This window comes from Leptodactylus fuscus, chromosome 1, assembly GCF_031893055.1.
Source record: "Leptodactylus fuscus isolate aLepFus1 chromosome 1, aLepFus1.hap2, whole genome shotgun sequence".
Taxonomy (NCBI): domain Eukaryota; kingdom Metazoa; phylum Chordata; class Amphibia; order Anura; family Leptodactylidae; genus Leptodactylus; species Leptodactylus fuscus.
The window spans coordinates 210,849,849-210,876,046 of record NC_134265.1 but is presented as its reverse complement, the minus strand read 5'-3'; the positions used below and the strand labels follow the sequence as shown (position 1 = coordinate 210,876,046).

General features: G+C 42.4%; 1 protein-coding gene across 3 annotated transcripts in view; it reads right to left on the bottom strand.

The window, feature by feature from the left end:
- The window catches only part of NFIC (nuclear factor I C), a 136,930-nt gene extending 130,850 nt beyond the window's left edge, over positions 1–6,080 (bottom strand). The window contains exon 1 of one of the 3 annotated variants that reach the window (XM_075283438.1): positions 5,770–6,080. In XM_075283438.1, coding sequence (XP_075139539.1) covers positions 5,770–5,772 — 3 coding nt within the window. In that variant the 5' untranslated portion in view covers positions 5,773–6,080. Of the gene's footprint in view, positions 1–3,865; positions 4,243–5,769 lie in introns of those variants that run through there. The other 2 variants (XM_075283445.1, XM_075283433.1) reach the window with 2 other exon arrangements.
- Between the last annotated feature and the right edge of the window lie 20,118 nt (positions 6,081–26,198).

The window sequence follows — 26,198 nt, the reverse complement described above, 5'->3', positions numbered from 1 at the left end:
GCTGCTATCATTTGGCTTATATTTACAGTACTAGTCGTCTCATGATGAATGTGGTTGAGATCAAAGGATTGTGCAAACTAGTCACATTTTGTCACCTTACAATCCCAAACTTCAATGTATTTTATTGAGATTTTAAGTGATAGACCAACATAAAGTAGCAGATATTTGTCAAGTGGAATGAAAATGATACATGGATTTCAAAATTTTAGCCAAATAAAAATCTGAAAAGCGTTACGTGAAAAAGTATTCAGCCCCCTCTATCAATACTTTTTAGGGCCAAATTTTGCTGCAATTACAGCTGCAAGTCTTTTGGGATATGTCTCTACCAGCTTTGCGCATTTAGAGACTGATTTTTGCCCATTCTTCTCTGCAAAATAGCTCAAGCTCAGCCAGATTGGATGGTGAGCATCTGTGAGCAGCAATTTTCATGTCTTATTTGCAAGGCATATATGTATTATTATATATGTATATTATATTGTATATATGCCTAGCCTGTGTACACGAACATTGAGTCTTCCCTAAACTACTGCAACCATTTGGCCAACAGCATTTTTTCCTATTCTATCATTCCGGTTGTTTAATTGTATTGTGAAAGTGAATTCAGTTCGTCAGTCACCTCAGTTGCCTTAAAGGGAATCTGTTACAGGGCAAATGTCATGTAACCTGCAAGTAGCAAGAGGAGGAGCTAAGCAGATTTAAATATAACGTTGTAGAAATAGATTCAACATAACTTGTATTTAGTTATTAAAATCTCTACTTTTTCTATGTTGAGAAGTCAAGGAGTAGAACCTGTCATTGAATGACAGCTATCATTTACAATCATATTGGAAAGGCTGTCAGTCACCAATAGCACCACCTCCTTGACTTCTCAGCAAAGAAAGATCATATATTTTAATGGATAAATGACAATTTGAATCTTTTCCCACAATGCTATATACTCACCTCGTTCTTCTGTATAAACATGCTGCAGATAGAACTACATTTTCCATTTGAAAGATTTGCTTTAAAGACCTTTCACCACCAACTCCAACTCTTTGCATCCTTCACTAGCTGCTGCTCCACTGATTTTGGCACAGTTGGAAATTTGTCTTGAGTCCCCACGGTTCCTAAATGATCTGCTGTTAGGAGGGCGGCCCCTGTCTGCTCCAGTCTAAGACCGCCCACCTGACAGAGAGCAAAATTGTCCTGAAACTAACCATTAGGATTAACAAAAAAATTCCCTGCTAGTCAAAATGGTCACCCCTAGACAAATAAAATCCAACTATTCAACAATCAGTAGAGTGTGCACCTAATGAAGGATGCAATGAGTTGGAGTAGGAGGAGGCGGTGAAAGCTTGTCTTTTCACGTTCTTTTTTCCCAATGGGAAAAACTTACAGTATGTCTGTGGCCTAAATCAAACGGTGACAAACAGCTATAGACCATTATTCCTCCTCCAAAACACCTTTCATGTGGCACTTGGTATGCAGGAAAGGATCTCTACATATTTATTTATTCATTAGGCACGAATGTGTGCATGTACAGGTCTCTGAGAAAATGGCACAGGCCTTCCACGAACCCATTTATTTCATTAATGAGCCTGGCTTGCATAGTAAAGGCCCCCCTTAAGTTTTGCTCCATGAACCCCTACAAAGACCATTATAATAAACGAGTGTGTGTATGGGGCCATAACAAAAAAAACAGGTATAAATAAAGTCTATGTTTGTGTGCTCGGAGCCCAAGGCTGACAGATATTGATGGTAGGACAAACACTCCAGAAGAACCGCTGCTTCAGTGTCCAATGGAAATACACATTTCAAAGTTTAAACAATTTCAAAGCCAATTGTGCTTCCAGTTGTATTTTGGAAGTTGCTGCTAGTGACTGTAGCAAATAAGTACAGATGCTATTGAGGTGTCCTGTGCTGCATCATTAAACTATCCCATTTTGTAAACTCGGAGCCCCTAGATGTTACAACTTCACATTAACAGCACATGAAGAACAGGACAGGAAAAGTGACAGCCCATGAAATCCAGTTAAATGAAGTCTATCATACAATTCTTTAAAAATATATTTACGGTATCTATTAAGATTTTAGGATTATGTGGTATAAACACCTATCGACAAAAAAGGCAATACCAGCTATACATTGCCCAGTGCAAATACTCCTCCAAAGACAATATATCTAAAGTCCCAAGGCCTGCAAAAATAGCACCATATGCAGTTATAAGGCGTATTGAGATTTTTTTTTATTTTTAGGAAAGATGTGTGTAAGAAATAATATACCTTTACCACAAAGTTTATAACAAGGCAATTGTCTATATCATATATAAAATTATTTACTTTCTTGACAAAGTGACTTGCATATTTTATCCGTTCTGTAACATACCCCATATACATTTTAGATATTGAAATGATTAAATTAACTTTAGCAAACATTATAGTTATTCCATGACATCTTTTAATACCCAATATAAAACTCATAGCCAGAAATATAAATGCAGATTGATTCTCAATGCTATCATCCTGCATATAATGTAAAGAAGTGTGGATATACGTATTCTGCACTATGACTCACACTCATCCATTCGCACACAGTCTGCAATCTGCCAAGACTAATGTTCCTTTGCTCCATAATGCCTCTTCACATGCCGATTTCCAGTTGTTCTGCACAAGTCAAAACTATATATCTGCAAAGTGGTGAAAAGTCGACAAAATATTGTTCTATAATAAAACTACATTGCAGACACACCCACCATAAAGTATGTTTATACTATATTCTAAATAAATTCTATTACATACAGAAAGAGAAAAATAGCAAACATAAACATCAGGTGCAGCAAAATTTCATGAAAATGCGAACAATTGGTTTCTACTGCTTATTGGGAGTGCTGTCATACCAGGCCAAGGTCACTTCACACATCAGGCCTTTTCCACCCACCAGTCCATTAACTCCTGAGATGCCATTTGAGAAAGCAATAAGACACACAACAAACTGGACCTAGTTTCCATACTGCAGTGGTTGCCAAGCTTTAACACATTATAACAGGGGGTGAGCCAGAAAACACCCACCATTACTCAGCACCCCAGGGAATAATTTTCGTATTGTAAATTTGACATGACATAGACAAAAGGCCATCATTTATCTGCAGAGCCTAAAAGTTCTTTAACTATACACAGAGAACAAATACTGAACTTCACCAGATTTTCCAAACAACCCTTTGAGCGGGGAGCTGTTAACAAATGTCTCTCCCCGTAACCCAAATCACACATAATGCGCATATAAATAAATATATATATATATATATATATATATATATATATACACGCATATATATATTTTATGTGCATGTGTTATATTTATATGATGCAAAAACACGTCCTAGAAAAGAGCGGGCGAGAGGGTGTGGGGCGAGGGGCGGACTAGACATGTGACTTAAAGAAAAAAAAAAAAAAAACGGCAAAGAAGAGCCTGGAACACATTTCTGAGAAACAAAAAGTTCTTAAAAACCTGAACTTAAAACTTTATCTGGATTGATAATTTCAGCAAAAATGAAAAATATGTGTGGAGACGTGACCTTTTTTAAGGACAAGAGCACTTCCCTGAAAACTTATTATCAGTTTCTAGTTTCTTCATTTCATATAACGAAAAGCCACAAACGTCACAACAACCATTATTGTAATGTATAAGCTCGGGTGCGTTCTTATTCTGTACTGTTTCATCTGAATGCAAACCTTCTCTACCTACACTGGCATGGATTAAACATCCTATAAAGATAAAAATGGAGCTGCGTATGACAAGGCTCTAGCAGGCTCTGTAAGTAGCAAGCAGGGTGGGAGAAGAGTATTTTAAGCTGCAAAACAGAATGACTGGATTGAAGTTACTTTACCTGTGTCAGACATAAAGGTGATGCATACATGACTGTATAGGATATCCTCTTATACTCCACTGTTACATACACAAAGTTACTGAGTCACAGGCAGCAGCTGTATGCTCGCTTTTGATTCTGCAATCCCACATCCAATTTTCTGTATCCCCCCAAAAAATAAAAATATTCCTGCAAAATACACATTAAAAGATAAAAGCAATAAAGCTTCCTTTGGGAAATCCAGACTTGGGTAGTGGCAGGGGGTTTTGCTTTAAAAATCCAGATGCCCTCCTTTAGCACACTGCTCAATTAAGCTTCCTCACAGGGAGGTAGAAGGCAACTTTGTGAATTGGGTTCCATTAGGAAAATGAGCAGAGGAACGATAGAATAAAAAAAGACAGAAAAAAAAGAGAGTGTGGGAAGGAGGGGGGAGGAGGAGAGAAATGGGTGACGTCCTGCATCAGGCCCATCCTACACTACTTAAAAAAAACTGATATAAAATGACATCCCTTTAAAGATGTAGTATCCGTACACAAAGAATGAAAACGCTGACGGGTGACACAGCCTAAACTGTTCCCTATGTACTTCAATATTTAACAATTCTAGCAAACAACTAGTTAACCAGTGATGTATCAGTGCCTCTTACAATCACCAAGGAGAGATTTGTGAGATGTTACCACTGGTTAAGGAGTAACTGCATCTCATTGACTTGTTTTTCTTGTGTGCCAACACCAAAGAATTCATTGGGAAACTATTATAAGAGAAGACTGTCTATATTGGAATAATTCTGTCTAGTTACTGGTATCATACTGGTCATAGCATTCAGTATTAGCAAAGTGTCATGTATGCATATAGCAAATGGTCATAATGAAAACACAAATGTAGCTTTTACGCTATATCTTGTTTAAACACTGACTTAAGATACTTTGTTTTCTGTCTTAAAGCTTAGTATTGGTCTTCCATAGTCCAGATGGACATAAAATGAGTTTGCGGATTGTCGACTATATATATTTGGCTGAAACAATAAACTTCACTAACACATGCACCTATATGGTGCGCAGAGTCTGGTATTTGAGTAGGTTTACTTGTTTAGTTCTTGTTCTTCTGTATACAAAACAAGACATGGTGTGAACATCAAGTACTTTTCTGGTACTACATAGGACTTTGGTGGCCCTCACACATACATTGGGGTCACTGCTGCTTTTACTATAAATAGGTTTACTTGTGTGTCATTTCCAGTTGTTGAATGGTTAATAGATAGTGCTGAATATTCAGCATCCCCACTAGATATCCTGTGTACTTGTGTAGCCCATAGTGTAGTGGTCTGTACTACAGAAAGTTCTCCTGTGCTGAGGGCACTGCAGCAGCAGGCACTGCGGCTGCCAGCTCTACCAGGCTGCCTCTCCGCTCAGCTTCATTTGCATGTGATTTTGTGCCGCCCGGGGGTAGATCAGGACACGGCGCCGTCCTACATAGCCGGGATAGGACGCTGCAGTGAGGGAAGTGTGGCGTCCATGGCCCCTTTACCACAGCTGAGGAGATGTGGTGGTATTATGGCGGGCCACTACTCGGACACTTATCTAGTCACGAGAACCTCTCCCCTCTCCCAGCCAGGCTTCACTTTCAAGTTCACCCGATGTCTGCCCTGGGTCCTCCCCTTCCTACGCGGCCATTTTTAACCAGCTACATCCTTTAGTCTGTTAAAGCAGATTCTCCCCACCCCCTTGTCCTAAATTCCCCTCCTCTGTTACAAAGCTAGACATAGAAGGGTTGAAGGGATGGGGGTGAGGGTGTCACCCCAGTAAAACTGAAGGGGCAGCATTTGCGTCAGCCGTGCCCTATGTAGAAAGTACGTGGCACATTGCCGGGCACGGGCTGTCCATCCAGTAGTACCCCACCCTCAGTGCGCTGGAACTGTCACCTACCATGATCCAGCTCCCTCACTCGCTGTGCCTCTTATACAATTAGGCTGGAGGTGCCTCTTCCTGGATCCATGCTCGGCGGGTACAATAGGAGGGAGGTGATGAGGATGCCATCAGGGTCCCTTTGTGTCCTGTCTCAGTGGCCACTGCGGGTCCCGGTGCCCCCGTCTCCTTTTACTGGTGCTGTGAATGAAATGCTGAGTAACATAGTGTGAGCTCCTGCACTGCCCTCCCCGCTGCTCCAGCTGGGGAATTACTGGGCCGGAGGGAGGGGAGAGAGAGTTGGGGATAAAGGAGCACCCTAAAATGCCGGAGACTATGTACAATGCCACCTCCTTTCAATAGGACGTCACCCTGCACCCTATGCAGCCCCATAGAGGGTTCATGGCTGTCGAGTATGAGTGGACATCTAAGTGGAGTGCTGACAAGTGCCCATAGCATGTGGAGGCAGAGGATAGAGGGCTGGGACCCACTTCGTACATGACAACTTTTAATGGACTCATTTCTGAACAGGCACAAAGTGTATGTTCACATTTCTTGCATGTGCGCCTGCCTCCGTCTCTCCCCATTTACCCTGACCCTCTAGTCACCCCCTTCAGTCTTTCCTCTCAGCGCCTCCTCCTTATTTCCATGTCTCCTCCTCTCCACACACGCACTGGTCCTACCCGTCTGGCCTGTGCCCCCTGGCATCTGCAGGGGTGAGGGAGGAGCTGTGCTCAAGCTTCCCTCCCTCAGACTGCATAAGCATTGGATTAACTACTTCAGCACAGGACTGTCTGGCTGGACTGAGAACAATCCATGCTAAGTTGTGCCTTCATTGGAATTGGGGCAGTCCCTGTGGCCGTAACTAACACCTGCCTATGTTATACCATAAATCATTACATGGCACCTGAAAGTCTGACAAAGGCCTCATGCACGTGGCGCTATGACATACTGTACCCAGCCTGCTGGTAACATGGTGTCATGCGCAATGATGTACAGTCTCTACACAGCTCATCTCCATTGGGCTGATGCTACACTTTTTAACACCTACAGGATGCAGACATTTTTCTTTTTCACTCTCTGCCTTCCAAAAACCATAACTTTTTTTTTATTTTTCACTTCACAAAGCATTTCTATGGCTTGTCTCCTTACGGTAGGAATGTACTTCCTAGTCGGAACATTTAGTAGCAAAAAAAGTCACAATGGAGAGGTATCAAAATAATTTACATGCTTTATTCCAACTTTTGGGGAGGCGAGGTTATGAAAAACCAATCAATTTGGACATTTTTTTAAATATATTTTTTTACTAGCCTCTGCCCATTACTTCGTCTGCGTGTTGTTTGTGTCGATGATCCACCTATATTCAGCAAATTGCTGCAGTCGATGGTTTGCCTGCTCCGGCATTTCGGCAGCTCTCAAGCTGGCCTGCTGCTGAACTTGTTCCTCACACCGTACATGTGATTGTTCCAGCAGCTCGGTGGGAAGCCATAAAATGAGCGTGTTGTTGCCATTGATGATTCGGCGTTTCAGTGGCTCTCAAGCTGGCCTGCCGCTGAACTTGTTTCTTGCACTGTGCCTGTGATTGTTCTGGCATCTCAGCAGCTCGCTGGGACGCCATATAATGACGGTGTTGGTGTCGATGATCCCCTCAGCTCCGCTTGAGGAGAACTCTGTTGACCTCTGGCTACATTCATAGCTCTCGTTATTTGTGACTAAGTACATTTTCTTTTTCCACGCATGTTTAAAATTAAATTGGCAAACTGCCAATTTGGATTAAAGGTGTTTGCCCATGTCCGTTTGTCAGCACTGTCTGGAGCAGATCAGATAATATGCAAATGCAGTACACAAGGGACTGAGGCTTAGCTGTATGTTTACATAGAGAGATAACAGCCCCAGGACCTGAGATAAGAGCAGTGTAATATAGCATGTGAACATAAATTCATAACAGTCGTGAAGCCATGTCATTTACCAGGATAAAAAGTAGCCTATGTTTTAATTGAGGTTACAATCTATCTACAAACTATAAATCCGTTCAGCCGTTTTTGTGTGATTGAGAAACAAACATACAAACTCACATTTATAATATTAGTAGGATAGGATATTAGTAGGATTGTTTTTCCTAATTATACCATTCACCATATGAGATGCTTTTATTTAATTTAATATTATCTATTATTTAAAATGTATTAATTAATTTCATTAGATTTATTTTTATATTTTAATAGTTTTTCATTTTTGGATGCCTAATGTGTTAGTCCTCCTATCCTATCCTATCCTATCCTATCCTACTAATATTATAAATGTGAAAGTTTGGATGTTTGTTCCTCAATCACGCAAAAAAGGCTGATTGGATTTGAATGAAATTTGGCAACATGGCTTCACAACTGTTATGAATTTATGTTCACATATACATAGATAGTTTGTAACCTCGATTAAAATATAGGCTAATTTGTATCCCGGTAAATGACATGGCTTCACAACTGTTATGAATTTATGTTCACATACTATATTACACTGCTCCTGCAGCAGCTTATTTCAGCCAGGGCCGTTACCCTCAGTATATACACATTTGCATATTATCTGATCTGCTCCAGACACTGCTGACATGGGCAATCACCTTTAGGGTGCATTCACACTGAGTAAACGCTAGCTTATTCTGAACGTAAAACACGTTCAGAATAAGCGGCGTCTAAAGCAGCTCCATTCATTTCTATGGGAGCGGGGATACGAGCGCTCCCCATAGAAATGAATGGGCTGCTTCTTTCACTCCGTGCAGTCCCATTGAAGTGAATTGGGAGTGCCGGCGTATACGGCAAGCTCTGCTCATGCCGGAGCGTACACGCCGACACTCCCCATTCACTTCAATGGGACTGCACGGAGTGAAAGAAGCAGCCCATTCATTTCTATGGGGAGCGCTCGTATCCCCGCTCCCATAGAAATGAATGGAGCTGCTTTAGACGCCGCTTATTCTGAACGTGTTTTATGTTCAGAATAAGCTAGCGTTTACTCAGTGTGAATGCACCCTTAATCCAAATTGGCAGTTTGTCAATTTTAAACATGCCGGGAAAAAGAGAATCTAATTTGTCGTAAACAACGAGAGTGAGCTTCCGTAACAATTACAGGCACAGTGCAAAGATCAACTTCAGTGCCGGAGCAAGTGTATCATGAACACCAACAACATGCTCATTATATGGCTTCCCATCGAGCTGCTGAGATACCGGAACAATCACGGGCACAACGTGAGGAACGAGTTCAGCGGCAGGACAGCTAGAAAGTTTCCAAAATGCCGGAGCAGGCAAACCATCGACGGCACCAATTTGCTGAATATAGGCAGATCATCCACTCCACCAACCCGCAGACAAAGTACCGGGCAGAGGCTAGTTTTATATATATGATCTAAGGAAAACGAGTGATTTTATTTTTTTTTTTAGTTAGCTTTTAAAAAGATTTAAAAAGTGTCTTGTTAACTATTAACTGTTTTGGGGCTGGATCCTTAAACCAACTGTATTGCGGTTTTTGCTACAATTACGACACTGCTATTGAGGCCTCATTTACACATCACCTATGTGTGGCATTGACACTTTTCTCGGGTGCCATATGTAGCCATTCATTTCAATGTGTTTATCCAGACATCTGTGGGGGATTTGGAAGACCATAGTTACATACATATAGTTACGTAGTTGATGATATACACAAAAAAACAACATCAGCACATCCTTGGGGAATGCAGGACCGAGCAGCCATAATGAGAAATCTTACTAGGGAGCCATTGTAAATCCTGAGTGGGATCTTGCAGTGATGTAGTAGAAGCAGCTCACCTGACAAATTATTCTCTGTACCTCGACTGTACCAAAAAATGTGCAGGGAGGTGCGTTCCTCTTCTCTACATCTGCAGCAGCAAGGGTCTACCTCCATGTAGGTGGTAGAGGACTAGATACCATCTAGATCAGACCTGTTCAATGTTCGGCCCGCGGGACACATCCGTCCCTCTGACTGCTTCTATCCGTCCCGCATAGCTAGTTGAAGTTTTTTCAAGGACCTGTGATAATGTCATCACAGCCTATCACCAGGACAGGCTATGACTCGTTAGTGGGCGGGGCCACAAGGGACTGTGTGCTTGATGCAAGCTGCCGGCAATGGAGGCTGCTGGATGATAAAGAAAGAAGAGACAGCATGTGTGAGCAAGAGGGAGGACTAGGGGCAGATGTAGGGAGGGCAGTTAAACTGAATGCACATGGAGGGGGGACATTAAAATACTAAGGGGCAGATGTTCAAGGACCTGTGATGATGTCATCACAGCCAATCACCAGGATAGGCTATGACTCGTTAGTGGGCGGAGCCACACGGGACTGTGTGCTTGATGCAAGCTGCTGGCAATGGGAGCTGCTGGATGATGAAGAGAGAAGAGACAGCATGTGTGAGCAAGAGGGGGGAACTAGGGGCAGATGTGGGGGGGCAGTTAAACTGAATGCATATGGAGAGGCGATATTAAACTAGGGGGCAGATGGAGGGTGACATTAAACTGGGGCAGCTGGAGGAGGATATTAAAGGGGTATTCCCACCTCACATACTCATCAGTCTTTACTGCTGTAAAATCTTCTTTCTTCCTGGTTTCTTGCATCATTTGGTGGGTGGGGTTTCACATGCAACCTACCGTTTAGCTCCGCCCCCAAATTCACGTGTAGCTCCGCCCACCCATATTGGACTATGAAGTACAGGCAGCAGCAACTCCATTCTGTGTTACATACAGAGACTGCCTGTCTCTGCCATAATGAACACAACTGAATTAGCTAGCCTGATAACTGGGAGAACAGAAGAAATGAAAGCAGCTCCTCTCCTCTATCTGCTAACAGGAAGCTAGGTCACATGGTGTAGACACAGGAATAGCTAGATACACAGGCTCACTCCGTGCACTTAGCCCCTCCTCCCTCCCCCCTGAGAGCAGCAGATACATCACTTGACTTATGAGCAGATAAGTCAGGGCTGTGGCCACAAAGAATTTAATAAAGTAAGATAGTGGACAAACAAATCAGTTTTGCTCAAGCAGTGTATTTAGGAAAAGTCTTACATCCACATTAACAAGCAGTATAGATAGGATCTTTGTGATGGGACAACCCCTTTAAACCATGGGGGGTAGCTGGAGGGGGACATGTCTGCCTCTAGTTGCTACCAGTTTAATGTCCCCCTCCAGCTGCCCCAGATATGCAGATAAAGGGAGGGTGCGGGGATCTGATGGATCCACAAGCAGGGTATAGACTTCCTAAAATGTGTGTCTCATTGGGCCACTCCCTGTACACAGTGATTCAAATGAGTTCTTGCCTGTCTTATAGGAGACTGGTAGGGATAATGTTTGAAAAAAGTGGCATTGCTGGAGTATCTCCCACAGAGTCGTTTGAGGGAGATAATCCGCTAGAGAAGAATCATGGTCCGTTTTCCATTCAGAGCCTGACTGCAGGTTGGAGACTCAAAACACGCCTGCCTGGAACCATCCAGTAGGCGTAGGCCAGGAACAAAGTCAGGATCCCCCAAAATAGGGTAAAGCAGAGTCATGTGGAAGCATCAAGGAGCCATGCGGGTGCATCATCTGCTTTTCACTGACCTAAATTAATACAAAATATAGAAAATAAATAAAATGTTGATCTGCTTTTCACAGACCGCACAGCATCCGAAAATGAGCAAGGTGAGGTGCTGTCCATGCTTGATGTGAATGAGGCCTAAGCCCTATTACAAGAAAAGCTTGATAGCAATGTTCCTATGGTAGGCCTGGGAGCCTTCTGAAGACTTCTGACTGCCATAGGACCAAAAAGCTCCCGCAATCTCTACACGGGAGAACTGTAACTTTCCTCTAAACAAAAGTGAAAGCAAAAGAAGCCTTGCAGATGCCTTCAACGCATCTCTCTATGGTATTTAAGGTCTTGAATTGTGTTGGACCCGCTGTAAAACTTCAGAGACCTAGCATACATGACTCCTGCACGTGCGTCATACTTCTCCACGTGACACGGAAACATACTGTCAGGGTCTGGGGTTGCTAGGTCGGGTGGCATAGACACAAAAGTCTAGTTTCTTTAGTCCAAAACAAAGATAGAGTTTATTTTCACTCAAAAAGGTAGTGCAGCAACAAACGGAGACAATACAAAAATAAATACCTGCCCGGCTAGGCTCTAACTAAACATATAATAGGTTACCTCACCTGGAATAACAGAAATCAAACGCTAATAGAATCATTCTATGACCTCTGTTGGCTCTCTTAAGCCTCCCTTGATGAGCAGACTCTCTGCAGCTGACTCGCTGCCAGAATATCTCCAAAGCGTGGACTGGAGGACGATGGAATGACAGGTCCCACTACCAACCTACCTGCCATTCCTAAAAATCCAACCCAGTAACCAGAACTCTGAAATAACCCTCAGCAGACAATAGTTATCTGCTGAGAAATGTTCTTTCTGGAGTTTTCTCATCTCACCCACCTTAGTAGTCTGGGTGAGATATACACCCCCTCCATTACTTGGCCGGCCATCGGGTTACATATCCCCCCCTCTTCTTCAGACCAGAGGGCTGGGCATTTGTGGCCATCATACAATGGACCCTTGACAGGGCATCAGCATTTCCCAATAATTTCCTGGGTAGATGCTCCACACTGAAAGAAAAATTTTGCAAGGATAGGAACCATCTAGTAACCTTAGCATTTCTGTCCTTATTCATTTTCATCCATGTAAGGGGAGCATGGTCAGTTATTAACTTAAATTTTCTGCCCAGGAGGTAGTACCTTAGGGCATCCAGTGCCCACTTAATAGCCAAACATTCCCTTTCCATGATGGTGTAATTTTTCTCAGCGGGAGATAGCTTCCTGCTCAGGTACATCACTGGATGCTCCTCACCATTTAAGACCTGGGACAGCACCGCTCCTAGACCTGCATTTGAGGCATCTGTCTGCACCAAGAACTCTTTTTTTTAAGTCAGGGGCTATCAGCACTGGCTGATGGCAAAGAGCTAACTTTAGCTTCTGGAACGCCTCCTCTGCCTCTGGTGTCCAGTGGATCATCACTGACTTCCCACCTTTCGTCAGGTCAGTGAGAGGAGCTGCAATGGTGGCAAAGTTTGGCACAAACCTTCGATAGTAGCAAGCAATGCCAAAAAACGCTCTGACGTGCTTCTTGGTCAGTGGTCTTGGCCAGTTTTGTATTGCCTCCACCTTATTGATTTAGGGCTTTATTACCCCTTTTCCAATTACATAGCCCAGTTACTTGGCTTCCTCTAGCCCTAAAGCTCATTTCTCAGGGTTGATAGTAAGGCCTGCCTCACTTATGGAGTCCAGTACTGCCTGCACCTTACAGAGGTGACTTCCCCAGTCTGGGCTATGAATGACCACATCATCCAGGTAAGCCGCTGCGTAGACACGATGTGGCCGCAAGATCTGGTCCATCAACCTCTGAAAGATAGCAGGAGTTCCATGAAAACCAAATGGCATAACCCAGTACTGGAACAGACCTTCTGGAACAACAGAGGCAGTTTTCTCTTTGGCTTCCTTAGACAAAGGTATTTGCCAGTAACCTTTTGTAAGGTCCAGTGTGGTTATGTATCTGGCATTACCCAACTTCTCAATCAGCTCATCAACCCTTGGCATGGGATAAGCGTCAAACTTTGAAATCTCATTCAATTTTCTAAAATCATTGCAAAACCTCCAAGTACCATTGGGCTTTGGTATCAAGACAATTGGGTTAGACCACTCACTTTTGGACTCCTCAATCACTCCCAACTCCAGCATGTGTTAAACCTCAGCTGACACTTCCTCCCTACGTGCCTCTGGTATTCTGTAGGGTTTGAGGTTTACTTTCCTCCCAGGTTCTGTCTCTACATGGTGCTCTATCAGGTGGGTATACCCTGGTAGATCAGAGAACTTGTGTCTATTCTTCTGCAGGAACTCTCTTGCCTCTTATTGCTGGGGCACTGAGAGGGTCTCATTTACACCGACTGGAGGGATTGGTGGCAACGAATTACCCACCTATATATTTGAGGCCACCAAGGATTCCCTCTGGTTCCAGAGTTTAATCAAGTTCACATGGTAGATTTGAAAAGGCTTCCTTTTCCCTAGTTGGTGAACCTTATAGTTGACTGGCCCTACTTTTTCCACAATTTCATATGGGCCTTGCCATTTTGCTAAGAACTTGCGCTCCACAGTAGGCACCAAAATAAGGACTCTTTCCCCTGGGTTAAATTCTCGGACTCTGGCAGAACGATTGTAAATTCTGCTTTGGGCCTCTTTTGCTCTCTGCAGATGTTCTTTTACAATTGGCATGACTGTTGAAATGTGATCCTGCATTTGAGCTACATGCTCTATGACACAACAGTATGGGGAAGCCTCCGTTTCCCAGGTTTCTTTGGCTATATCAAGTAAGTCCGTGGTTCCAGCCACTTTTTCACCAGGTGAATTAGGTCATACATCTGGGATCTGGCAGGCTTGTCAATATGGTAGCTCCAGGTATGTACCTGCCGGGCACGGACAGCAGTGGTTACCCCCAGCCGAGCAAGAATTTCCACCTTTAGTTTGTCATAGTCCTGGACATCTTTCTGGCAGAGGTCATAATAGGCCTTCTGGTGTTCACCGGTCAAATAGTGTGCAATGACGTCTGCCCAGTCAGCAGCTGGCAGTTTCTCTCGTTCGGCTACTCTCTCAAACACAGTCAGGAAGGCCTTCACGTAATCATCTGGGGTCATCTTTTGCAAAGCTCTTTGCATAGCCCGCTTCTCATCTCTGTGCTCCACAGGTCTTTGCGGGCTAGTGACAACAGTCTCTTTAAGGAGCACAATTTGCTTAATCAGCAAACGATTCGTTTGTTGTTGCTGCACATTGGACTGTATAAGATGCTTCAGTATCTCCTCCATAGTCTGGGTCTGTATAGCGGCAGCAGCCTTCACCCAGGACATAACTTTTTTTTTCTCCAGTAAGCAGTGGACGTGTCGTTGCCCCTAGCAACCGCTGTATGCCCGCAACCTCCACCAATTGGGGTCTGGGGTTGCTAGGCGGGGTGGCCTAGACATAAAAGTCCAGTTTCTTTAGTCCAAAACAAAGGTAGAGTTTATTTTCACTCAAAAAGGTTGTGCAGTAACAAAAGGAAACAATAAAAAAATAATTACCTGCCCGGCTAGACTTTAACTAAACAGAGAATAGGTTACCTCACCTAGAATAACAGAAATCAAAAGCCAGTAGAATCATTCAGGACACAGCTCCAAAAATATGACCTCTCTGTTGGCTCTCCAGCCAAGCTCTGCCACAGTCTGCTGCTGGAGCTGACTTCTTAAGCCTCCCTTGATGAGCAGACTCTGCAGCTGACTCGCTGCTGGAACATCCCCAAAGTGTGGACTGGAGGGGGGGGGGGGTGGAATGACAGGTCCCACTACCCACCTACCTGCCATTCCTAAAAATCCAGCCCAATAACCGGAACTCTGAAATAACCCTCAGCAGACAATAGTTATCTGCTGAGAAACGTTCTTTCTGGAGTTTTCTCATCTCACCCACCTTAGTAGTCTGGGTGAGATGTACACCCCCTCCATTATCTGGCCGGCCATCGGCTTACAATACATATACATCCTGGTCCATGTATGAGTTATGACCTACCAGTTTTGCCCCTTAAAGGGTAACTGAATTTTCAGACAACTTTTGATTTTCTGGCAGTATTTGTGTCATTAATAAATTTTGTAATATACTTTATTAACAAATTTTGGATCCTTTTTGTGAAATCCTCCATCTCCATCCCTGACTTCTATATTAAGATTTGTTCCTGCCTCCCATGGATTGTTACTAAGCATGTAGTGTATGGGCTTGGCATACAGAGATGTGTAAAATATAGAGAAAATTAGGGTAAGGGTATGTCACTTCAAACAGTTACATCTTGGACATTATATAACATACAAACTTGCTTTTGGTGTCATATGAAATATGAGGTTCTATGCTATGTAATCACATTATTTTCAGAAATATCACTGGTTGAAAACACATTTGGAATTGGGATATTTATATCATATATTTTATGTATCAGCATATAAATATCCAAATTTAATTTTTTTTTTTATATGACACCAAAAGGAAAATTTATACATTTGGCTTTTTGTATGCAAATTTTGCCACAATAGTTTTCAGGCATCATGTCGTGTTTGCACCTGAAAGAGTAACCCCATTTTAGAAACGACATCCCTTAAGGGTTTTATCAAGGGGTGAGAAACACCGGCGGTTTCCCTATAGGTATAATTGAAACACAGAAAGTTCGCAGAGGAAACCTCTATGAACGTTCTGTCTAAAACGCTGCAGGAAGAATCGCGATGAGTTGCCACCGCGGTTTTTCCCGCAGCACTTTTTTGCTGCAGGACGCCACATGGGGCCTTAGCCTCAATGTATTAAGAATTAATACAAAAACGTATTAAAAGAATAATTTTGGGAAAATTTTATGCATGAATCAAGGCTAAAATTTGTGGCACAGCAATTAAAAAGCTCATATTTGGAGCAAGTTAATGGCACACTGTGAGACTGCTACTGCCTGTCCCAATCCCCTGCTTATTGATATCTTCACAATGCCCTTGACAGCATCCCCAAGGGGCCTGAAGTGCATACTTTGAAAAAAAAATTAGGTTTTCAAAGCAGATTGGTTGACACAATTCTTCAGCTAGGATTAATAATGGAATAAGCGTTAATTTTTAGAACTGAGGCTATGAGTAAAGAATTTTGCACACAAAGTATATGCTGTAACTAGTGTTCTCCAAATAGAAGTAACATTTTTGGTAGAGATATATAATTATACATGTCCCACTTAAGACTAAAAATTGAAGTGCACTGATTAAATGGTGTAAGTAGGAGGGCACCAGTTGGGAATTAAACATGAGACACGCAAATTAAAAGATAAAGGAGGCATTCATCAGTTAAGGGCACACAAATTAAATTGTGTAAATAAGTGTGCATGAATTAGGAATAAAACTTTTTGGGCACAAATAGGGTAGGAGTCATAAAATTATATTATCCAGGGGATTATAAAATTAACTATCCAAGGGGTTAGAAAAAAATAATTATTCAGGAAGGTGTAATAAATTGTAAAGCAATTTTTCATTTACAAGCCAGGCTGTTTGTGACAGAACTCACAATGATATGTAGTGTCTCTATAGATTCCCCTTCAGTAGCTTACTACACACTACTTTTAAGCCTTCCTCTTTCTCCCAATGGAAGGAATTTCATTTAGAAAATGCTGCCCAAGCGTAATCTTAGTGGGCATATGTACAAAGGCATTTGTGTTATTTGCATCACATGTTTTCATACCAGACCCTTGTTTTTTCATGGCGTTATAAGGCTGTAGAACCTGGTCAAAGTTGTCCACTCAATGCATGTATGGAATATAGTCAACAATACAATCGGGTTTGTGGGTGACCTTGGTACAGCCTCTGATCTGAATGGGGGTGGTAGTATGCTCATGAATTGTGGGAAGTACAACTCTCGCTTGTCTTTGTACCTGATGCACAGCAAGCTGTCAGAACATTTCCCTAGTACCACTCTTTCATAATGGTACCCCAAGCAGTGCTTGAGCAGAACTCTGTTGGTTGCACCTGACTATACCACATGCTGCCGTATTTGTGTACACAAGGAATTTGAATACTAGTGTAAATGTTGTCTAACAAGACATGGAGTCTCTGTTCTAGAAGGGGTGAAGTACTGTAAATCCCAACTTTGGCAGCAATACCCAGGGAGGAGGGGCATTCTAGGGGCTCTATATGTCTTTCTCTTTTAAATTTGAGATCTATGGGTCTGACCTGAGTTGCTATCACAGAGCTTGTACAGTTTCAAGCCATATCTTACTTGCTTATTGGGCAGGTATTGGTGGTTTGTAGCTTCCCCTTAAAACAAAGCAGGGATTCATCCATGGAGATAAAGGGGTATACAGCTGAGAAAATTTGCAAAAGTGGACTATTATAGGACTAATCTCAGAAATTTTATCAAACTCAGGGTGGAGGAGCAGAAGAAATTATTGGCGTAATGAATACATTTTATGGTGATCTCAAACCTTAGCCTGGTGAAAGCCCTACGGGACATTGGGGAAACATAGATCACATCTTTGCTCCAATAGTCCTGTATGGCTGGGTTTTTTTTACCAGGCCTATGGCTAGGATAAGGCTCCAAAATTTGGTCAGTCAAAAGGCATGCATTTATGGGAAAAAGTAATCTGGATTACTAGCAATGAATTGCTGGACATGTCTCTGTGACCATCCAAACAACTCAGTGTTCTGAAAAAAATAAATTTATAAAATCCAGCTCCTATATACCAGAGGGGTTTGCATTGTAAACCTGAATTGCCTGTAAATTGAGGTATTTGGTATGTATATGAACCTGGGAAAACGCACACAATGACTGTGAATGCAGGGGCCACCACAGTCTCACTTGTGTGACAGCATGTAGGAGGCTGCTCAGGGTCACTATGTTATGGATGCAGATGCAAGGTCACAATAAAAGCAATAGCAGGAGATTGGCTGATAACTGCAAGCAGTAGAGACAGCTATTTAAAATTAACACATCTCTGCGAGTCAAGACCCACAGATGCCTTCACCAGTTATGACTGCAAGGTGAATTGGACTTGTGCTGAATCTCAGAATCTGAATTGTCACCAAGCAAATAGAAGTCAACATAGTGAATCCTAGCTGCATAGGTTCATGATGGGGCTCAGGAGTGAACTCAAGTGGAGGCAGAGGAGTGGAGTCAAAAAATCGTTCTGTCATGGAGTCATGGTGTCATCCATAGATGCAGGTTGCATATAGTTTACTAACAAGAACTTAATAGTATCGGGCGGATTCTGACGAAACTGGCAACAGAGATCAGGATCATTCTGTAGAGAATTGAAATCAATAATCTTCCATTGGATGGCGACCTTGGCGGAGGACAACCAAGTTTGACTCTGCTATGGCTGTTAGGTGAGTAAACTGAGCACTGTAATAAACCGGACCACAAATAATTCTGGGGCTTGGGGATTTAATGAAAAGGCCCAAGCCCGAGGGTCACCGTGCAGAACTGAAATAATAATGGCCATACGTTGCTGCTCATCACTAGAGAAGTAAGGTCAGAGACGAAAATACAGCTTGTGGCTTTCATGAAAAACAGCAAAAATTTACAAAAAATCATTCAGTCATATTTATGTTAGGTTCCGTGCAAACAACAGAAATTACAGACTGAGACAGAGATTTCTCCAGTTGTAGAATCTTCTTAGTAAAAGCTTTGACTAGCTGGGTTATTCCTTGCATCTGATCCATGATTGTCTGAATTTGTTCCATAATAATATATGGCAATTTTAGGCCAACAAATCTGTTATTGATGTAGATACAAGGCCACAATAAAAACAACAGAAGGAGATTGGCTAATAACTACGACAGCCATTTGAAACGAGCACACTTCGGCGAGCCAAGACCGATCCCCAGACAGCTTCACCAGAGCTCATCGCAAGACAAAATGGACATGCGCTGAATCTGGGAATCTGAATTGTCACCAGACAGAGAGATGTACCAATAATAAATGCACTGCTGCAGAAACCAACACAAAAATCCAATAAAATTTACAGTGGAGCGGAGAAGTCGTACAAGCACTGGTAAAAATCAGGAGAGGATATAATAGACAGAATCAGGAGACACGAGCAATATTTGGGAAACAAGCTAAGAGTCACAAATCCAAACGAGCACGTCTAAACAGCATCAAGAGGCAAATCGAGTATCCAGGGAGCAAGCCAAAGGTCAAAGGAATCAGGTATACACACAAACACACATGCAATGGAAAGCCAAACTAGGAATAGCAAGCAAAATTAATCAGCACTTGTGTCTGGAGGGTGGGGTCTTATATAGCGTTCCTCAGCTGCTAACTGAACCAAGCTAGAAAGCCTCCCATTGATTTCAATGGGAGCCGGTCAGTTCTTCTTTCCAGGAGCCGGAACAAATGGCTCCCGGAAAAAAGAATGGATATGCTCATTCTTCGGGCAGATTCGCCTTGCGAATCCACCTGAAGACACATCCTCCTCCAGACTAGACCCATTCATTGGGCCTAATCCGTAGCAGAGTGCATGACTGGATTCTGGTGCACTGCAGCGGCATCAAGTCGCAGCTACCCGGTTTTTGGTCCTGGATACTGAGGTGGCCTCCGCCTCAATTTCCGGACTGAAGAAATCCGTGTGCTCTCAGACTCAGCCCCTGACTCCATGGAGTCCATTGACATCACAGAGGTGTGGCAAAGCCTCTTTCTCTAACTACTTACATGCCATAGTCACCATTGCTGCAGAAATGTTAACTGTTATGTAGCAATGACACAAGCTGTGGATGAAGTGCGCTAAGCTCTTGACTTGAACTTGATCCACATACTTCCTGTGATTCTCTGACTCTAAATATGGAAAGCAAAATACATTCCTTGATCAACATCTCATCTCCAGAAATATAATACCCAACAAGTGATATTATCAGTGAATGAACCATCACAACATCATGTGTCAGTTGCTTCTATAGTCTCATAGTTTGCACATTTCATCATGATGAACCTGCTTTTTTCTCTCAGTGTAGCAGATGCTCCATAAATACAGACCTAGGTTATAAAAAGATCATTAGAAAGATATCTTTTTTTTTAAATGTATATTGTAAGCCCCATATAGGGATCACAATGTACAATTATTTATTTTCATTTAAGTATGTTTTTGTAGAATGGGAGGAAATCCACACAAACACAGGGAGAACATACAAACTCCTTGCAGATGTTGTTCCTGGTGGGATTTGAACCCAGGACTCCAGCGCTGCAAGGCTTCAGTGCTACCACTGATCCACCGTGTTGCCCCTCATTAGAAAGCTATCTGTACCATCAATTCACATATTGTTATTAGATTGTCCACAGGAGCTGTGCCTGCTCTATCACTTTTGTATTATACAGTCAGGATCCAGGGCTAGCCTCAGGAGTCAGTAACTTCTCATACCATGATCAATAGTAATCACTGCATATGGGTAGTGTGTGTGTGTGTGGGTGGGGGGTGAGCACCACCCTCGATTCCTCCATTGTGAGACTGTGGGCCAATCAACAGCCCCTTTGCTATCTTTTCCCTATCATGTCCTGCAATACAATATTGCAGTTGAAGTTCCTCTGTGAGACAGTAAAAAAATATGGTGCCCCTGAATAGATCATTTGTCACAAAGTGGCATCCACCTGGAACAGCAGGTGGAGCTACTAAATTCATATTTTGTATCCGTCTTCTCCCAAGAAACTAATGGAAATATCGACATTAATGGAGATGAGGGGAAGGAGGACTCCAAACTGACTATAAGCAAAGGTCTGGTAAGAGAGCACTTAGCCAAGTTACAGGAAACCAAGTCCCCAGGACCAGATGATTTACACCCTAGAGTCCTGAAAGAGATAGCAGAGGAAATAACAGAACCCCTTGCTATAATCTTCAGTAAGTCATGGGAAACAGGAGTGGTCCCTTTAGATTGGAAAAGGGCAAATGTTGTCCCCATCTACAAAAAGGGGAAAAGGGACGATCCAGGAAATTACAGGCTGGTAAGTCTGACCTCGATAGCAGGAAAAATCTTTGAGCAAATTGTCAAGGAACATTTACTTCGGTACCTGGAAGGGAAGGCATTAATTAACCAGAGCCAGCACGGCTTTATGACCAATAAATCTTGTCAGACTAACCTGATTTCCTTCTACAACAAAATCACTGAATGGTTGGACCAAGGGAATGCCGTGGACATAGTATATCTTGACTTCAGTAAGGCATTTGATAAAGTATCACATAACCTTCTTATTGAAAAAATGATTAAGTATGGCTTTGACAAAAAATCAGTTAGGTGGATTCACAACTGGCTTAATGATCGGGCACAACGAGTAATACTAAATGGCTACACATCGAACTGGAAGAAAGTCAAAAGCGGGGTGCCGCAGGGCTCTGTTCTGGGCCCAGTACTTTTTAATATCTTTATAAATGATCTGGACGATGGAATTATTGGGGAACTCATAAAATTTGCAGATGATACGAAGATAGGAGGAATAGCCAACACTAGAGAGGAGAGAGTGTATTCAAAAGGACTTAGACACACTGGAACAATGGGCTGAGGCGAACAAAATGGTATTTAACAGGGACAAATGCAAAGTTCTACATCTGGGTAACAGAAATGTAAAAAACATATATAGTATGGGAGGAATAGAACTAAGTGATAGCATAGGGGAAAAGGACTTGGGCATAATAGTAGATCACAAATTTAACATGAGCCAACAGTGCGGTGCTGCTGCAAAAAAGGCTAATAAAATTCTGGGATGTATTAAGACGAGCATTGAATCTAGATCAAGAGAGGTCATTATTCCGCTATACTCTTCCCTGGTCAGACCACACCTGGAATACTGTGTACAGTTCTGGGCGCCTCAATTCAAGAAAGACATCGATATATTGGAGCAAGTCCAGAGAAGAGCAACCAAAATGGTGGAAGGTCTGCAAACCATGTCCTATGAGGAGCGGCTAAAAGAACTGGGATTGTTTAGTTTGCAGAAGAGAAGGCTGAGGGGAGATTTAATAGCAGTATACAAATATCTGAAAGGTAGTCACAGTGCAGAGGGATCTACCCTATTCTCATTAGCACAAGGAAGTACAAGAAGCAATGGGATGAAACTAAAGGGAAAGAGATACAGATTAGACATTAGGAAAAACTTTCTGACAGTGAGGGTAGTGAGAGAGTGGAATAGGCTGCCACGGGAGGTGGTGGGCGCTCCATCAATGGAAATCTTCAAGCGGAATCTGGATAAACATATAGCTGGGATGATTTAGGAAAACCTGCACTCGCAGGGGGTTGGACCCGATGGCCCTTGAGGTCCCTTCCAACTCTACCATAAGAATAAGAATAAGAATTTGTTATCGCTGTAATTACAACCAAAAAAATTTGCCTTGTGATTTTTGTTAATGCAGTGAATATAATAAGAACAAAATGGAAAAAAATAACAAGATTAATTAAAGCTAATCAAAAATTATATGCACTCCAAAATGGTGGCAAACAAACGTTTAAATCATAAAGAATAAGCTCTCACATGGCTATGTAATGAGAAACATAAATTGTGAATTTTGGAAGGCGGAGACAGAAAATATATATATGAAAAAAAAAAAAACAACTAAATCTTAACAACCAAACTATCTTCCACACTGAAAGGGTTACATGTTTGTCCTCCTTATACATAGGTGCCCAAAACTGTACACAATATTCCAAGTGTGACCTGATTTGTATAAATGCAAAACAAAAGTCATGGTTATCTATTCCTCTTCTGATGCATTCCATGTTTTCTAAGGCAGCAGTTGCCTGGCACTAGTTGCTAAAGTTTTCTATCGGTCATTTTTCAGTGACATCATTTTTCACCATTTTCATCATTTTTCAGTGACAGTTTTACCTAGTGTTCTTTCAATATGTAATTGTAAAACTTGTTTCCTTGTCCCAAGTGCACAACCTTACATTTATAAACATTAAAATTAATTTGATATTTCTCAGTCCAAGCATCCAGCTTCCCCAAATACGTCTGTGATATTATACACTGTCTACCAATACGTATTTGGACACCTGTAGTAGAATAGAAAACAACAATTATTCATATTCAGTAGTTGGTAGAGCGGCAATTACAGCCTCAACCCTCTGGGGCATGCTTTCCACAAGTCCTTCTATGGTGGTTAGTGGTATTTTATTCCATTCAGCTTGGAGAAGACAGGTAAGTTCTTTCACCGATTTTGGACGGCTGCAGTTTTGGGAGTCTGCTGACTCGGGGCACATTCCGACAATCACCATTCACCTTCCACTTCGTAATCACATAGGCCACTGTCGATTTTGGTTAATTCAGTTCACTTGCTATGTCCCTTAAGGATTGACCATTTCTGTGGTACCTCACAATTACCGCTCAAAATCGGTCAACTCTGCACTTTGTGGCAATTTGCATGCGACTAATGCCAATGCTGTTTCCTACATGATATTTAACAGCAGAAGGCGTGATGTACATTACAACTGCAGGTATCTTCATTTGCATTTGCATGGGTGTCGAAATACTTATTGGTAGACTGTATTATCTTCTCTGCTTATTATTTTAAATGTGACAAGCAGCAGTCAAGGACCCATTGTGTCACCTAATTGGTTCTAAAGCCTAATTGGTCTGTGCACCCTGAAGGCAGAGACATTTGGTTAACTCTGCTCATCTGTGCTCTTAGTGTCCTCTTCCCTGCTTCTCTATCTGCTGTGCTCTGCCTTTCCATGTAGCCTTACTCACCAAGTTGTTCATTGTATTCACTGATTTTGTTACCTGTGAATTGTTCAAAATGTGTTACCTGATCTCATCCCTGCTACCTGTTCATGCTCTTTTCAGTGTCTGACCCATCTTGTTCCTGACCTGACCTTGTTCCTGGCGGAGAATGTGTCTGATTTATGGCAAAAGAAAAAGGTTTGCTTTCATGATAGCTATTTTAAAAATGTGCTAATGCTCTCAATAAGAAAATAGCAGTCTTGCAAATATGATACATTTTAATGTAATACATTAAATGTAATACACCGCTACAAAGCCGACATTGCGCTGAATTCAGCTGAATCGGCTTTCCTGTTCTGTGCCCCTGGTAAAGAGCTATTGGTGCCAATACCGTAGCTCTTCACTGTCAATCATGAATGCCCTTCCTCACAGCAGCATCTATTGTGCTGCACTGTGAGAGTGGAGAGGAACGCCTCCCTCCCCTCCTGATACTACTTGTCCATAGACTTGCTGGGCGGTAAGGAATGCCCCCTCTCACAGTACTGCGCAATAGACGCTGCTGTGAGGAAGGGCGTTCCTGACGGACTGTCAGAAACGCCCTTCTGTCAGTGAAGAGCTACGATACCGGCACCAATAGCTCTTCGCCAGGGGCACAGAATGTGAAAGCTGTCGGCTTTCTAGCAGTGAATTACACCGCATGTGCCCCAGGAGGTGAAAGTTCCTCTTTAACTTCCCCACTTTTTTCCCACTTATAATGATAACGAAATTCCTCTATACTCCCACAGTTCCCAAAAGATTTACCTCAGTACTCTTACCAGCACGACTACAATTAGTATAACTCCTGCAACTACTACCTCCACCACCACCAAGACATCTTCCACCTCTGCCTCCTCTACATCAAAAAAATAAAGTTTGTTCTCATGCAACTCATCAAATAGAAGAAGTCTTGGGCTACCAGGAATACCTCTATCAGCAGATGCCACATGACTACTAGGGAATGAGATCTGTGATAGTAAAGAAGAAGTTCCTCACTTGCTCCCTGGTTGCTGAAGTCACTGAGGCATGTCGCAAGGACATCCATTTGGAAATTCATGCTGAAATTTTTGCACTACAGCAAGACCTTCATTATTATTATTGTTATTGCTTATTTATTATTGATAATTCCATGGTGTTTTACAAAATATACAAAACAAATACAATAGTAACAGTGACTAACTGGCACAATAGGATAGAGGGCTGTGCCCCCAAGGGCATACAATCTATGAGGGAAGAGGCATAGAGACAGTAAGTGAGTGTGGAATCTGTACAGATGGTGGTGTGGTGGCAGTAGTGTTATTGGAGGTTGTAGGCCTTCTTGAATAGGTGAGTCTTCAGGGCCTTCTTGAAGGTTGTGATTGTGGGGGTCAGTCTTATGTGTCTTAGTAAGGAGTTTCAGAGTATGGGGGATGCACAGGAGAAATCTTGAAGACAGTTGTGTGAAGAGCGGAGTAGGAGGTCTTTGGAGGATTGGAGATTACATGTGGGCAGGTAGCAGGAGATTAGGTCAGAGATATATGGAGGGGACAGGTTGTGGATGGGTTTGTATGTCAGTGTTAGTAACTTGAACTCTATTTGCTGAGCAACAGGTAGCCAGTGAAAGGATTGGCAGAGGGGAGTGGCCAATAAAGAACAGGGCTAGAGGTGTGTTAAGCAAGCAGCACAGTTTAGGATGAACTGGAGAGGGGTGAGAGATTATGAGGGTATGGACTAGAACCTTTGCAATTTCAGGGGTGAGGAAGGAGCGGATTCGATGGATTTTCTTGAATTGGAGGCAACAGGATGTATTGAGGGTTAGGATGTGTGACTGCAAGGATAGGTCAGAGACCGAGGTTATCCCCAGACAAAAGACACATGGGACAGGGGTAAGCATAGTTCTATTCATTTTGATTGATGGGTCAGGTAGAAGAGCCATGCGAGGTAAGGTCAAGATGATGAACTCCGTTTTCTCCATGTTGAGTTTGAGAAAATGGGAGGAGAGAAAGGAGGATACAGCCGCTACACACTTTGGAACTCTGGACAACAGAGAGGTAACGTCCAGAGAGTTATATTGGTCTTTATATAGTTGTTTGTATTTAGTAACAGTATGTTGATATTGTTCAGTCACTTCAGTTGGTAGTGATAATATTGTACACAGAGTAGAGTTATTAATCAAGTAGGTGAA